Genomic DNA, 16,272 nt, shown 5'->3' on the forward strand with positions numbered 1-16,272 from the left:
ATTCATCATACAGCCACTCATCCATCCATCCATCCATCCACCCATCTCTGCCTCCTTCTCTCCTTCTCACCCATTCAACAAATTTCCAAGGTACCTGCTATATAGCAAGCACAACGCTGAACCACAGGGCTTCAGAGACTGGAAGGGACACAGCCTTTCTCCCTAAGGAGCTCAGAGTCTAGAAGGAAAACCACTATGGTTATAGATCAGGTGGGTGAGGTAAGAGACAGAGCCAGAAGTAAAAGGCCTTGACTGGCATCTGTCTCTGCGCTGGTGATGCCTGCACACCAGCCCAGAGCTCCCAATCCCAAGACAGGCAGTAAGGATGGAGAGAAACGAGCAGAGTCAAGAAACACTATGAGTCAAAGTCAACAGCAATCAACAGTTCTGCTAACGTGTGGAGATGGGGGAGGAAGCGGACGGCTTCTGGCTTGAGTAGCGGGTGGTGTACTCCTGAGAGAGGGAACCCTGCAGGGGAACACTGGTGAGCTTAATCCTGGATGAGCTGGGTCTGAGGACAGAATGGAGGCTGGCCCCCCGGGAAGAGATGTGGGCAGGAGATGGCGACATGAGTCTTCACCACCGCTGGCGGCGGGGGAGACAGCAGCCGGGGGGGGGGGGATGTACCACAGTGGGAGGCAGGTGAGGGCAGGGGGCTCCAAGGGGCAGGAAGAAGAAGAACAGACACCACAGACTGAGGAGGAGCCACCGGAGAGGTGGCTGGACCACTGGCAGGATCTGTAACCATGGCAACCAGGGAGTGGTGGAGAGCGGTGGTGGCTGAGCGGGTTGAGGACCAGGATGGGGGGGGCGGGGGGGGATGCGCAGGAACGGAATCAGTGATGGGTGCCAAGTCCAGGGTGGTGTCCAGACAGGAACCACAAGGGACACCTTCAAGCAGCTTGGTTTGAAGGAGAGGAGAGACAGAGGGGCAGTGGATGAAGGAGGACGGTTTTAGGGTGGGAGGGATCAGCCAGGAGGGAAAAAGGAAAACAGCCCTGAGCAGATGTATGCAGAGGACAGGATTAGTGAAGCCAGCTCCACTTCATTCATAGCCATCAGCAGCGGGGTATCTGACAAACAAAAGGCCGCAAAACCACAGCCTGTCCTCCATCCCCTAGACTGGTTCTAAAATGAAAGATAATTGACAAAGAAAGGTCTGTGGGGCAGGGTGGTCCTCACCTGAGACATGAGAGTGTCACAAGCGGAGGCCAAGCCGGTTCCAACGGAAATCCCGGCGACATTCACAACCTGCAAGGAACAGCAGACCAGGTGTGGCAAGCATCCGGGGACCAGGCGGGAGCAGCTGGTGATCTGTGTCTCAGATCACATGGTGTCCACATCTGTCCTTGTCGACTGTCACACAGGACTTACAGTCTAACTAAAGGATCACAGTCACCTGCGTCAACCAGGGGCGCCAACAACCTAGTTTTTGCTAAACCCACGGCGCATTACAACTTCTGTATTTAATAAAAGCAATGTTGTGGTTAACACCTGACGGTGATACCCCTGACCTACGGCGTGCATTTAATGAAGATAACGGTGAACCTGGACTGAGCACGCGCTACGTGCAGGGCCGTCCCAAGCCCTTCACACACACAATGCTACGACCACGACTCCCGTTTAATGGGTCCTCTGAGTCACAGCAAGTTTACATCGCTCAGACGGTGACCTGAAGCTGGCCAGCCCGGCCCCAGGCTCTGGTCCTCCAGGGAGGAACGGCACTACTTTCGTGTCAGCCTCTCGCCCAGACCCCACCCAGTGCCCCCGACAACCCAGGGCACAAGCAGTAACCTGCAGGTAAGGGTCAGAGCCCAGCAGAGTGGGGTGGGGGGAGCTGAAGACCCTCGTTTCCATCCTGGGCTCACATCTAGCAGTGACGGCAGCCCCAGGATGACCTTGGCTGAGCAAGACCACCGACTCCAGCCCCCAGGAGGCGGTGACAGGCCACCCTCAGAGCAGGAGGGGGCGTCCACCCCAAGACACCCTCTGCTCTGCGTCCACCCAGGACAGCGTCAGGGCAAAAGCCCCAGAACACCTCGGCGTTCCAGGAAGAGAGAAGGATGAAGCATGCCAATTTCTCAAGAGTTTTGTATTGAAAAACAATGTCACACGTGAGCCTTTTTTGGGTAAATGGACGCACTCTGGTGTCATTCTTCCTCTACAACTTCAAGTCCATCTGGGTCAAGTTACTATTCAGAGACGGCTTTGGCTAAAGTCAACGAGCTTTTACCAACCCAGCCCTGATGTCACACTTTCCCCTCGCAGCAGCCAGTGTGATAAAAGATGCATAGGAACTGCTACTGTATCTCTCAGAGCACGTCATCCGGGACATGGGCTTTCACATCAGGGTGTCCACTTTATGAAACTCTACAAGAGAAACTCCCTATGACTCAGCATCAAGAAAAGCTGCTCTTCCCTGAGAGATGGCTCAGGAACACTTGGGGGAACCACATGGGTGGGGAGTTCAGAGCAGATCTGCAGCCCCTCAGATGCCAGTCACCACCACCCCACCTTGTGTCTTCTTCCATCCACGTGTCTTGGACCCGACTCTATCTGCCTTGAAAGTATTTTTATAAGCCAACTCAAATGCTTTGTGGAACAAGGTGGGTATATGGAAATGTTCTTTTCTTTTAAAACCAAACACTTTTGTAAACCCTCTCATACTATATCCAGAGTTTTTTCACAAGGTAAAAAAATTTCTAAGTGGGCCTGGCTTTCATAAATAGAGTTTTCTTGAAATGAGTCTACTGTCTCCCTAGCAATTTGTTACAATTTAACAGCTGATTAAAAGGAAAAGTCTGGCCACCCACTGCCCCCCGGAAGACAGGCACAGACCCCCTTTATCTTAGACCTTATCCACACAAATGCCTGACTGGAACATACCCACCTTCCCACATGCCCTTTTCAAGCCTGTCTGTATAATTTTAGGTTTGTATTTACTGTTTTTTTTTTTCTTGTTAGTCACACACCAAATCTTTGTTTGTTTTTATTGAAATATAGTTGATTTACAATGTTGTGTTGGTTTCAGGTGTACAGCAAAGTGATTCCGTTTTATATATGTGTATATGTATCCTTTTTTAGATTCTGTTCCATTATGATTTATCACAGGATATTGAGTATAGTCTCCTGTGCTGTACAGTAGGTCCTTGCTGGGTGTATTCCTATTCTATTTTTACTTCAAAAACTAGAAACTCTTTCGTTACCCTCTTATCATTGAGTGCTTCAGGGGAAAAACAGAAAGAGGAAAAGAATCACCAAAAAACACATATAAAATCTTAATTCCCCTCCCAAGATAGGTTTCAAAATAGTTTTGGTGAAATAAATGAAAAAACAGGCACCATGGGATTCTACATGCATACACAATCATCATGCTTTAAACTGTCACCACGTTACAGATGGGAAAACATAAAGGCATAGAGCTGAGAAGAAAAACATACATTCAGGGGACACCTGGGTGAGAGCCGGCTTGCTCGGGTCTCCGAAGTTACGCATTTCTGAGATGTCTGCTGGGGCCGCATCTCTGCTGGTACCAGGCTCAGCAAAAGTTAACAGGAGCTGGCCGATCACAAGAAAGCAGGCGGAGACAGAGCAGCACAGCGCGGAGGAGGGGGCTCTGGGCTGCCCGGGAGTCCTCAGGGACAGTTTTGTGCAGGTGACCCTGCCCTGTCTAGGCAGACACACCTGGACCTCACACGCAGGTAACAGAAAGCAGTGGGCACCACAAGCAGGGGGCTGAGATGCCCGGAGGTCAGAAGCCGGGAGGGGCGCGACTCTGGCTGCAGAATGGGGGAGGGCAGGATGCAGTCAGGGCGGGAGGAGGGGAGGCCGCGCGGCTGGCAGGAGGGATGAAGGCCGAGCTGGGAGAGTGTAGCAGGAAACAGAAAAAAAGTGATTTTAAGAAATGTGGGAAATTCAGGCAGCAGGGCTTGCTGACTGATGCAGACGGGGGGCCGTGTACGGTGCTCCCAGGGCAGGATGGTCACCAACAAACAGAGGAGGAGGGGGAAGAGGAGAAGCAGCACAACTACCGGAAGGGGAACCAGGGAGGACTGACAGGTGCGAAGAGTTCCCAGGAGGGAGGTGGGGGAAGGCGGCCAGGTGAGGGCGAGTCTCTGGAGATTGGGGGCGGGGCGGGGGGGGGGGTCACTGGCAACTTTCGGAAGAGTAGGTTAAATGGAACAGTGGGGAAATAGAGGCCAGTTTGCAATGGGGAGAAAAGGAAAATGAAGACGCAGTGTAGACTTTCTGGCAAAGAGCGTAAGTGGATAGAGGCCAGAGAAGGGGCTGCACAAGGAGAGACTTGGATACTTTATCGTAATTCAGTAGCACTAGTGAAAGGGAAGGGGCTGGAGGAGAAAGGATAGTTCTGAGCCCAGGTAGAAGGCTGGTCTCAAAGAAAAGAGTGATGAGAGACTTCCCTGGTGGTACAGTGGTTAAGAATCCGCCTGCCAATGCAGGGGACACGGGTTCGAGCCCTGGTCCAGGAAGATCCCACATGCGACGGAGCAGCTAAGCCCATGAGCCGCAACTACTGAGCCCGTGTGCCACAACTACTGAACCCGTGCACCTAGAGCCCATGCTCCGCAACAAGCCACCGCAATGAGAAGCCCGCGCACTGCAACGAAGAGTAGCCCCCGCTCGCTGCAACTAGAGAAGGCCTGCGCGCAGCAACGAAGACCCAATCAATGCAGCCAAAAATAAATAAATTTATTTATTTATTTATTTATTTATTTTTTAAATTTTATTTATTTATTTATGGCTGTGCTGGGTCTTCATTTCTGTGCGAGGGTTTTCTCTAGTTGCGGCAAGTGGGGACCACTCTTCATCGCGGTGCGCGGGCCTCTCACTATCGCGGCCTCTCTTGTTGCGGAGCACAGGCTCCAGACGCGCAAGCTCAGTAATTGTGGCTCACGGGCCTAGTTGCTCCGTGGCATGTGGGATCCTCCCAGACCAGGGCTCGAACCCGTGTTCCCTGCATTGGCAGGCAGATTCTCAACCACTGCGCCACCAGGGAAGCCCTAAATTTATTTATTTTAAAAAAAAAAGAGAGAGAAAAGTGATGGGGATCCAGGTGGCAGGGCTGAAGGAAGCGGGGGCGGTGGGGGGGGGGTCAGGCACTGACTGGCCCTGGATTGTGGGAGGGGACCAAGCGGGGGCTGCAGAGTGAGCGAGGACGGAGGGATCCCAGCATGGAAAACCCCCTTGAGGGCAGAGGCCAGACAGCACAGGTGTGAGGCCTTGACAGGGCTCCAGGGATAAAGGGTGGTGAGCGGAAGTGTAAAGTTCAAAGCTTCTGCTGTGGGTGCACGCGGAGGGGTGGAAATGTGCAGGGCGTGGGGCCCGATGTGCATTCGGGGGTCCTGGAAGCCAGCGAGATGGAGGGAGGTGGACCTACACACCCAAGGAGACAAGCACTCAGGTCCTGAGGTTGTCAGTGAACACAGAAGAGGCCACGTACAGATCAACAAGGAAAAGTCCAGGATGGTGTACCAGATAGGTTGTCCAAAACTGGGCGCTGGGAAAGGAGAGTCTGCATGCACAAGAATGAAACTGGACCCCTATCTCACACCATACACAAAATCAACTCAAAACGGGTGAAAGACTTGAATATAAGACCTGAAACCATGAAACTCCTGAAAGAAAACTTAGGCGGTAAGCTCCTTTAACAAGTCTTGGGCATGATTTTTTGGATCTGACACCAAAATTAAAGGCAAGAAAAGCAAAAATAAATGGGACTACATGAAACTAAAAAGCTTCTGCACAGCAAAGGAAACCGTCAACAAAATGAAAAGGCAACCTACCAAACGGGTTCACCCAATAATAGACCTGTAAATAAAATGTCTGATTCCACATACCAAAGTAGTCTCAACCATAAGGAAAACTTCTGTGGCCCTGCCATGATCTTAGGGCTCTACCCACCTGGGTGGGAACAGGAGGGGCATTTTCTGAGACTGGGAAAGACCATCTGCCATTACCAGCAGAAGCTTTTCACCTTCTTTGAAAGCATGGATGAAACGCAGGAGAGAGGCAGCTTTCCACTACATCACCAACAAAAATGAAGAGACTTCAAAGGGGGTGTAATTTCAATCCATGGTGGAAGGGAGACACTTTATTACAAGGCTGAAATAGCACCACCTTAATGAACTGGGTAATTCAAACTAACAGCAGTCAACCTAGTTCTAGATAAGTTATCTGGTTTAACTTCATAATAGAAAAAAAAAAAAAAAAAGCAGTTCTTTTAGTTCTACCAGCAGAATTTGCCTCATTGCTACGAATTCTTTGCAGTACCTGGTCCCCAGACCAATTAGAGGTCGGTCACCATAGGATGGTTTGAGTACACAGAACACCTTTTTTAAGTAGTTGACACAATCTCCTTCCAAATCTAACGATAGGGTAATGGAACCCCCGGGTCAAGCTCGGACCCTGTGAAGGTGCAGGTGTCAGGCATCACACAATTCAAATTCCAGGCTTTTCCAAGTCGTCAGCGCCCGCCCCCCCCCCCCAAAAAAGAAAGGAATGTAAAAACCTACCGAGACAGCAAGCGTAACCACATCCACCTCGACCTTGCCCAGGTGTCCGCAGAATACGGAGCTGACGAGGCTGATGAGAAAGGTCAGCAGCTGCGCGAGGAACTGGGGGGAGGAAAGCGGAGGACAGCGCGTTACACCGACCCTCCCGCCCGAGACGGCGCGGGACGGCCCTGGTCCACCGGCCGGACCGCGGGGGACGGGGGGGACCGCGGGGAGAGGGTCCACGGGATGAGGGACCGCGGGGGACGGGGGGGACCGCGGGGAGAGGGTCCACGGGATGAGGGACCGCGGGGGACGGGGGGGACCGCAGGGAGAGGGACCACGGGATGAGGGACCGCGGGGGACGGGGGGCGACCGCGGGGAGAGAGTCCACGGGATGAGGGACCGCGGGGGACGGGGGGGGACCGCGGGGAGAGGGACCGCGGGATGAGGGACCGCGGGGGACGGGGGGGACCGCGGGGAGAGGGACCGCGGGGAGAGGGACCGCGGGGCGGGCGGCGCGGGGCCGCGCACTCACCACTGGGCCCGCGAGCGCCGCCAGCTCCGCCGTCTCGCGCCCCACGTCGGGCGGCAGCGCTTCCCGCAGAGGCCGCAGGCGTTCGCGCCAGCCGGGGGTCCCGGGCCGCTGGGCGCCGTCGCGGGCGGACGAGGGGCTCTCGGCGGTGGGCGGCGCAGGGGCGGCGGGCGTCTCCATGGCGTCGCGGGAGGAGCTCGGCGGCGGGCGCGCCCGCTCCGGGAGAGCGCGGGAAGCGGCGGGGGCGGTGGGCCAGATAGGGTGGGGGTGCGTGGGCGGGGCGGCGGGCGGTGGCGGGATTGGGGGTGGGGAGGCCCCGCCCCGCCCCGCCCCGCCCCCGGCCCCCGCCTTCCGTGGCCCGCGGGACTCGGGGGAGGGGCGGCCTTGGTGGGGGGCGCGGAAGGGGCAGGTGGGAACAGTGCAGGGGCGGCCGAGTTAGCCTTCGCTGGTTTCCGGGTGATGTCTCCCCCCACGCTGGGGCAAAGAATTTACTCCCCGGGGGGTTGCGCTCCCTGCCGCCCGCAATTTGCAGCGAGTACGACGAGCCCCCGTGCCCGGTGGGGAGGTGACGAAGAACTCGGGGTGCCCGGTGGGGAGGGAACGAAAAGCCGGGACGGGGTCTTTGCTGGGGCCCCACCGCGAGGGCCACCTTGGGTGCAGCCTTCGTCTTGGTCCCTGGAAGGTGACCCTCCACTTAACTGACCCAAGAGGAATGAAGCGCTGAGGGTGGAGATGCCTTAAGGGGGTACCTCCACCTCCCCCCGCCGAAATCTGCCCTGGCGTGTTTTTCACTCGAAGGAGCTACCTTTTCTCATTTTGTCCGTTATCTGTTCTTCCGGGGCACAGGCCACGCCTCGCAGTTTGTATCCACCCCGGAACGCAGCGTACTTAGCAGGGAGTGAGGCTTGCTAAGCTAACGGCGCGGGGCTAGCCCGGCAAGGCGGCATCCAAGAATGACCCCTTAATCCAAGGCCGCTGTTGACTCCCCTCCCACCCGCTAAGAGGAGTTAGCAATGATTGGATTTTCACAGCTCCAAAGACTTTCCCAATGATTGCCAAGGCCAAGGAGAAGGGCGCATTCATTCAAACCTCATCTTTTTGAGATGGGGCCGCACAAAACCTTCCGGATATACCGCGTCTCTGCCACTAAAAGCCTGCTCCTTTTTTAAGACGAGGACAGGCCCAAACAAGACGAACAGGGCCTGCCCAGGACCCCATCCTCCCCTCTCCTAGAACACTCTTTTCATTTTTGCTGCCTTCCAACTTTATCAACTCTTCCTTCTATCAGAATAGGAAAGGGTCTGATTTTTCCCTCCAGTTTGCCTGGATTAGCTCTTCGAAGCCTGTTATTTCTCTCTGTGGGATGCCCACCACTCAGAAACAAAGTGCTGGTCCTTCATCCCTCCCTGCGCCTGCCAACATGTCAATCGAAACCCGTGTTAAGCCAGGCCCTTGACAGGAAGCATGCTAATTGATGCCACCTGACTCCTTTCTTCTTGGTAATCTGTCTTCTCCCCTTTTAAGTTTCTTAAGCATGTCTACCACCCTTGGTACCAAATGAATATTAACAAATGTCGTTTCCTGCTGAATAATAATCTAAGGGAAGATATATTGTAAAATGTATTTTAAATAATTCACATAGTAAGAATCCTTAAGTCCTTGGTATATGGGTTTGTGTCTAAAAAAAAACAGCGGAAGAAACATACAAAGCCATACCTCGATGTATCCGGTACAGAGTGGTCTTCGGTTGAAATGGTGGTGGATGTAATCTTCCAGACGTTGTTTTGGACTAGCACGTACTTTTTACCTTCCTTCCTTTTCTTCATCAGAAAATATATCTTGGAACTCTCAGTTCTTGACGTCCATGGGCACAGCTGAATAACGTTAACTGAAAACGAACTGCCACCTTTGGGCCAATGAATTTTTGTTGGTAAGGTCAGAGGCATCCCTTGGCCTATGCTCTCTCTCCCTCTCTCTCCCTCTCTCTCTCTGTCTCGCCACATCACTGAATTCGGACATAGACTCTCACTAAAACCCCCACCAGCAAGATGACAGTGACCCCGAAGAGCAGAAGCCCTCGCTGCAGCGCCCGCTGTCTCCCAGACAATTTCCACGTGGCCCTTGGATGAACCTCAAGACACTCTACCTGGCATGTCTGCTGATCCGACTGAATCTCCTCTGTTTTTTCAACCTCTCTTATCCACATTCCTCCATGGTTTTCAGGGCCTGCTGGAGATGAAAAGGAACTCAGTGCCTTAAAAGGGTGTTTTTCTTCTGTATAAAAGGAGATGCATGTAGGCACTGCTAGCTGGGAGAATGGTAATTCCAGAAGCAGTTGCTACCGTGGAGAATAAAGGAAATCCTATGGCAGGTGCTGTCCACTCACCCACAGACACGGACTGGATCCCACTGTGGTCAGCTGGGGTCCTCAGGGGCTCTGCCCCACCAAGTAACGCAACAAATAAGGTAGCTCTTTAAGTTAAGAGGCTTCAGGGAAATGTTCAAGGGGCCAGCACTCATCGAATTAGCATCTCAGAAAGAGAATAAGGCCAGTGGAGGAGAAAGATGACCTAAGAGATGATTCAAGGCCGTTCACAGCACTGGGGAGAGATGTGAGTCTTCTCATCAGAGGGCCTGCTAAGTACCAGGCAGGATAGTGACCCAGACCTAGACTTAGCCTCAGGATGCCTCAGAAGAGTAACAATAAGGAAAATACCCTAAATGCTTGCATCAGTACTGAATTGATCACCTGCAGCTTTTAATGATCTGTAGCAGTGTGTCTGTGTCTGCAATTAAAGCAAACAAACTTCGGGGGCTTCCCTGGTGGCGCAGTGGTTGGGAATCCGCCTGCCAGTGCAGGGGACACGGGTTCGAGCCCTGGCCCAGGAAGATCCCACATGCGGCGGAGCAACTAAGCCCGTGAGCCACAACTACTGAGCCTGGGCTCTAGAGCTCGTGTGCCACAACTACTGAGCCCGCATGTCACACTACTGAAGCCCATGCGCCTAGAGCCCGTGCTCCACAAGAGAAGCCACCGCAATGAGAAGCCCGCGCACCGCAACGAAGAGTAGCCCCCACTCGCCACAACTAGAGAAAGCCCACGCACAGCAACAAAGACCTAACGCAGCCAAAAATAAAAACTAAAAAAAAAAGCAAACAGACTTCAACTGTTTACCTGAAATTGGGTGTTCCTTATCATTTGTTTCTGAGACATTATTGCCCTATTTAAGTGGGAGCTCAGCGCAGCAAATCTCGTTGTGAACACCTAGACAGGCCCATCCCAAGAGCAGGGGCAGCTGTGTCATGCCTGGGCAAAGTGGGTCCTGGGAGAGAGCCACAGTCCTGTCCTGGGCCACGTTTCGTTTCAAATTGCCATGTACCTGAGCCTAGAAAACGAGACCAAGTCAATCCACAGGCTTCACCACAGTGCTAATCAAACACTTGCTTAATTCCCCAGTGGAGCCATTTTCTTTAACTGACGTGTAACATGGGAGCCTCTCTAGTGGGGTCAGTGGGTGGGGAAGGTTGGATGGAAAAAAGATGAGGGCAAGTCGGGGACCAGGATCCTGTAGAATTCTCCCTTCCTCGTCCTTCACCTCTTTTCTCCATCACCTATTTAACACCCTACACTGACCCTAGGAAGTTTACAGACAAAGATGCCCACAGGTATCTTAATGAAACACTGGGAGATCATAAAAACAGGATAAATATCAGGATAAATTTGATGGCATTCCACCTTTCTCTCCAGTTCTAAAGCTTGTCCTGAAATTGGCTTTTCAGGAACAGAGGCGGAAGTTTAGCATAGGAGCCAGGGAAGAAGAGAGCCCCTGTTTTTCTATCTGATGAATAAACAAAGGGGAGCAGATAAAGCCAGGGTCGCCGGCCCTTCACATCTGAATTAAGTCCAGTTAAAACAATGACACATACTCAATATTTTGTGTAAGGGAAAAGAATCTGAAAAAGAATATACACACACACAGACACTGTATATATATATATATATATATATATATATATATGGGGGGGTGCATATATATATATGTGTATAACTAAATCACTGTGCTGTACACCTGAAACTAACACAACATTGTAAATCAACTCTAATAAAATAAAACAACAATGACAAAAAAGTAGCATTTATAATAAAAGAGAAAAGAACCTTCCAAAATAAGGGAGAGAGAGGTAAAACTGGTTGTGTGTGTTTTCCAGGAGAGGAGAGCAATGAGTATAGTTACCTGCTGACAGGCTTTTTTCCAATTTAGCCGGGCAATAAAGCCTAGAAAACACACAGCCTGAGAGACAGCACAGATGATGATCCCTAACCACAGACCTGGACGTGGAAATATTTAATAGAGGTTAATTCAGTGGAACACCAGCCGCCCTGGGGTGTATGTTTCTCCTAAGTACTGCTGAGAATCTGCTTTCATGGCTGAGGTGGAGCCCACGGTGAGCCAGAAACCTCCACCCTGCTCTCCCTGTTAGTTTCCAGAAGGTTCCAGGAAGCCCAGAAACCCCTAAGGCCACCTTCCAGGTTTCTGGATCTCAGAACAAACATTCAGAGGCTATTTTTGGCCATAACATTTGACTTTAAGAAAACTGCCAATTATAAGGAAATACCCAAAGACAAACTATTGATACTTGCTAACAGTACTTCCAAACTACTATGCCCCATTCTCCTCACCAAAGGGGAATGCAGATGTTGGGAGTTCCCTGATGGTCCAGGGGACTCGGCAGTCTTCCACTGCTGAGGGCCTGGGTTCAAACCCTGGTCGGGGAACTAAGGTCCCACGAGCCGCATGGCACGTCCCCCCACCCCCCAAAAATGCACGTGTCGCCAGCCCTGTAAAGGACTGATGCTCCCTGCCTCGGAGCTTCGTGCAAGACCTGACTTGCACTGACTTCAGTAGCTCCCAGGGCAGGATTATCCCCAGAGAGGCGACGACACAGAAGGAGTGGCTGAGTGGGAGTGGAGGATGGAAGAAGCCTCGCTGGTCTCAAAATACCGTACAAACTCTGCCCCATTAACCCACACAGGACCCAGAGGGAGACCCCAGGCGGCGAGAGTTCTTTTGGCCAAGAGTGAACCCACAGCGGAATCCGAAACTCCAAGCTGGGAGAGCCTGAATATGCACGTGGACCGTGGCCACGGTGCTCAGACTGTGTACAAAAACAGAACTCTGACCCTCAATCTAAAGCAACCTGCCCAGAAAGCCAACCCTTTGTCTGTAATAAACAACCCAGAAGCCAGCCTATGTCAGACTCGGGAGAGGCCAGATCCCTATCTCTAGGGATAATCCAAGAAGCCAAAGAATAACTTCTGCAATAATTGACCCAAAATGTCCAAGCCTCCATCAGTAACTGACAGCTTCCCTAATTTCTGTCCCTGTTTCCAACTCAGGACCAGCCAGAGAAAGGCAGACATGGCCCCTGACCAAGCACACAGGACGCCCCACTTCCGGTCAGCCGGCCTCCAGCACCCCCCCAGGCCAGCGGCCTCCAGCAGGGCAGCCCTGAGCCTCCCCTCTGTCCCGCCGTGAATCCTTCCCTCACCTCAACCCGCCTTGGAGTCTCTGCCAGATTCCAGTGCTGGTGGTTAACACCCACCCCCCCACACACACACATACAGCTGGGCATGAAGAGCCTTTGCTGGTCCCCTTTGGTTGGTCTGCATTTACGTTCACACCTTCTAGTTCCTTCCTCCACACCAGCCAAACTCAGTTGGAAGCCAGAGGGCAAGGGTCACAGTGACCGGTGCACAGAGGCGTCACATGGGAGGGTCATACACTGGGTCAGACACAGAGGGGGCTGTAAACGTCCACGTCACAAATGGGAGACCCAGGAGAGATGTCACATTAGGACCGGGTCGGGGACAATGGGTCACACCTGTGACATATGGAAGTCACCCACGGGGTCACGCAGTGGCCTCCAGAGGAACCCTCATCTGCTCCACCTGTCCCCACACAAGCCACCGCCAGGGGCCTCCCATCCCAGAGCCTAGACACGGATGTCAGAGGTTTTGTTCTAGAAATGTCTTCTCTGCCTGTGCCCCTCAGGTGCCCGGGTCCCTTAGTCCCGGAGGCTTTTTACTGTCTGCACTTCCCGCCTGCCCAACACCCTGTCATTAAAAACTGTCCACGTCGGGGCTTCCCTGGTGGCGCAGTGGTTGAGAGTCTGCCTGCCAGTGCAGGGCACACGGGTTCGAGCCCTGGTCTGGGAAGATCCCACGTGCCGCGGAGCAGCTGGGCCCGTGAGCCACAACTACTGAGCCTGCGCGTCTGGAGCCTGTGCTCCGCAACAAGAGAGGCCGCGATAGTGAGAGGCCCGCGCACCGCGATGAAGAGTGGCCCCCGCTTGCCACAACTAGAGAAAGCCCTCGCACAGAAACGAAGACCCAACGCAGCCATAAATAAATAAATAAAACAAATACTTAAAAAAAAAAAAAAAAAATCTGTCCACGTCCAAGTGTCCTTGGGAAGGTCTTCCTGTGTCCTACAGCATCCACCCGTGTGAATAACTTTTTTTGGATGAGATAATATATTCACTTTGTGGCAAAAAATCAAAACATCATAAAAATGCATGTGAAGCATTTGGTTCCCACCTTTGCCCTCTCTGACTTTATTCCGTCTAACTAGTTGTTGGTGTTTTTTATAAAAACTATCAGTTTCCGTACATTACTTTCGTATTTCACCATCTCACTGATGTCTTTTGCTTTCAGTAATTTTTCAGCCATTTTAGGTCCTTCAGTTATGCAATCACATCTTCTGTAAATGACAGTAGTTTCATCTGCTCCTTTGCAATATTTATACTTTGTTTTTAAACTGTCTAAGTGTACGCTTTTGTCTTTCACCTAGGAAGTAACTTAGAACTGTTTTCTTTTTTCTTTTTTTTTTTTTTTTTCTGGCTGAGCCATGCTGCCTGTGGAATCTTAGTTCCCTGAACCAGGGGCCACTGGCAGTGACAGTACTGAGTCCTAACTACTGGACCACCGGGGAGCTCCCAGAAGTGTTTTCAAATATCCTAATTTTGGTAAGCTTTTTCTGACTGATTTCTAGCTTAATCGTAATTTGCTCAGAGAAAGCGACCTGAGTAATACACATGCTTTGAAATTTGTTGAGATTTAGTTTATATTCTAGAAGGTGATCACATTTTTATAAAATGTTCCATGTGACTCAAGAACGTTGCTAATTATTGTATGCAGAGTTCTCTCTGTGTCCATTTTATCAACATTGTTAATTTTATTATTCAAATCTTTATATCTTTATTTTGAATTTTTGAATTTTATTTTATTTATTTTTTTATACAGCACATTCTTATTGGTTATCTATTTTATACATATTAGTGTATAGATGTCAATCCCAATCTCCCAATTCATCCCACCACCACCAAACCACCCCCGCCACTTTCCCCGCTTGGTGTCCATACGTTTGTTCTCTACACCTGTGTCTATATTTCTGCCCTGCAAACAGGTTCATCTGTACCATTTTTCTAGGTTCCACATTTATGCATTAATATACGATATTTGTTTTTCTCTTTCTGACTTTCTTCACTCTGTATGACAGTCTCTGTATGACAGAATTCACCTGTGAAGCCATCTGGTCCTGGACTTTTGTTTGTTGGAAGATTTTTAATCACAGCTTCAATTTCCTTACTTGTGATTGGTCTGTTCATATTTTCTATTTCTTCCTGGTTCAGTCTTGGAAGGTTATACCTTTCTAAAATTTGTCCATTTCTTCCAGGTTGTCCATTTTATTGGCATAGAGTTGCTTGTAGTAGTCTCTTAGGATGCTTTGTATTTCTGCGGTATCTGTTGTAACTTCTCCTTTTTCATTTCCAATTTTATTGATTTGCATCCTCTCCCTCTTTTTCTTGATGAGACTGGCTAAAGGTTTATCAACTTTGTTTATCTTCTCAAAGAACCAGCTTTTAGTTTTATTGATCTTTGCTATTGTTTTCTGCTCTGATCTTTATGATTTCTTTCCTTCTGCTAACTTTGGGTTTTGTTTGTTCTTCTTTCTCTAGTTCCTTTAGGTGTAAGGTTAGATTGTTTATTTGAGATGTTTCTTGTTTCATGAGGTAGGTTTGTATTGCTATAAACTTCCCTCTTAGAACTGCATACCATAGGTTTTGGATAGTCGTGTTTTCATTGTAATTTGTCTCTAGGTATTTTTTGATTTCCTCTTTGATTTCTTCAGTGATCTCTTGGTTATTTAGTAATGAATTGTTTAGCCTCCATGTGTTTGTGTTTTTTATGGTTTTTTTCCCTGTAATTGATTTCTAATCTCATAGCGTTGTGGTCGGAAAAAATGCTTGATATGATTTCAATTTTCTTAAATTTACTGAGGCTTGATTTGTGACTCAAGATGTGATCTATCCTGGAGAATGTTCCATGTGCACTTGAGAAGAAAGTGTAATCTGCTGGTTTTGGATGGAATGTCCTATAAATATCAATTAAATCTATCTGGTCTATGGTGTCATTTAAAGCTTGTGTTTCCTTATTAATTTTCTGTCTGGATGATCTGTCCATTGGTGTAAGTGAGGTGTTAAAGTCCCCCACTATTATTGTGTTACTGTCGATTTCCTCTTTTATAGCTGTTAGCAGTTGCCTTATGTATTGAGGTGCTCCTATGTTGGGTGCATATATATTTATAATTGTTATATCTCCTTCTTGGATTGATCCCTTGATCATTATGTAGTGTCCTTCCTTGTCTCTTGTAATATTCTTTATTTTAAAGTCTATTTTATCTGATATGAGTATTGCTATTCCAGCTTTCTTTTGATTTCCATTTGCATGCAATATCTTTTTCCATCCTCTCACTTTGTCTGTATGTGTCCTAGGTCTGAAGTGGGTTTCTTGCAGACAGCATATATATGGGTCTTGTTTTTGTATCCATTCAGCAAGCCTGTGTCTTTTGGTTGGAGCATTTAATCCATTCACGTTTAAGGTAATTATCCATATGTATGTTTCTATTACCATTTTCTTAATTGTTATGGGTTTGTTTTTGTAGGTCCTTTTCTTCTCTTGTGTTTCCCACTTAGAGAAGTTTCTTTAGCATTTATTGTAGAGCTGGTTTGGTGGTGCTGAATTCTCTTAGCTTTTGCTTGTCTGTAAAGCTTTTGATTTCTGCATCAAATCTGAATGAGATCCCTGTCAGGTAGAGTAATCTTGGTTGTAGGTTCTTCCCTTTCATCACTTTAAATATATCATGGCACTCCCTTCTGGCTTGT

General features: G+C 49.9%; 1 protein-coding gene across 1 annotated transcript in view; it reads right to left on the reverse strand.

The window, feature by feature from the left end:
• The window catches only part of LOC309618230 (multidrug and toxin extrusion protein 2-like), a 56,655-nt gene extending 49,355 nt beyond the window's left edge, over positions 1 to 7,300 (reverse strand). Inside the window, 3 exon segments of the mRNA XM_082371679.1 lie at positions 1,183 to 1,251; positions 6,534 to 6,635; positions 7,051 to 7,300. Of these exon segments, the coding sequence (XP_082227805.1) occupies positions 1,183 to 1,251; positions 6,534 to 6,635; positions 7,051 to 7,227 (348 nt within the window). The 5' untranslated portion in view covers positions 7,228 to 7,300.
• Positions 7,301 to 16,272: the final 8,972 nt, after the last annotated feature.

Source organism: Balaenoptera borealis (assembly GCF_965194805.1).
Source record: "Balaenoptera borealis genome assembly, chromosome: 20".
Taxonomy (NCBI): Eukaryota; Metazoa; Chordata; class Mammalia; order Artiodactyla; family Balaenopteridae; genus Balaenoptera; species Balaenoptera borealis.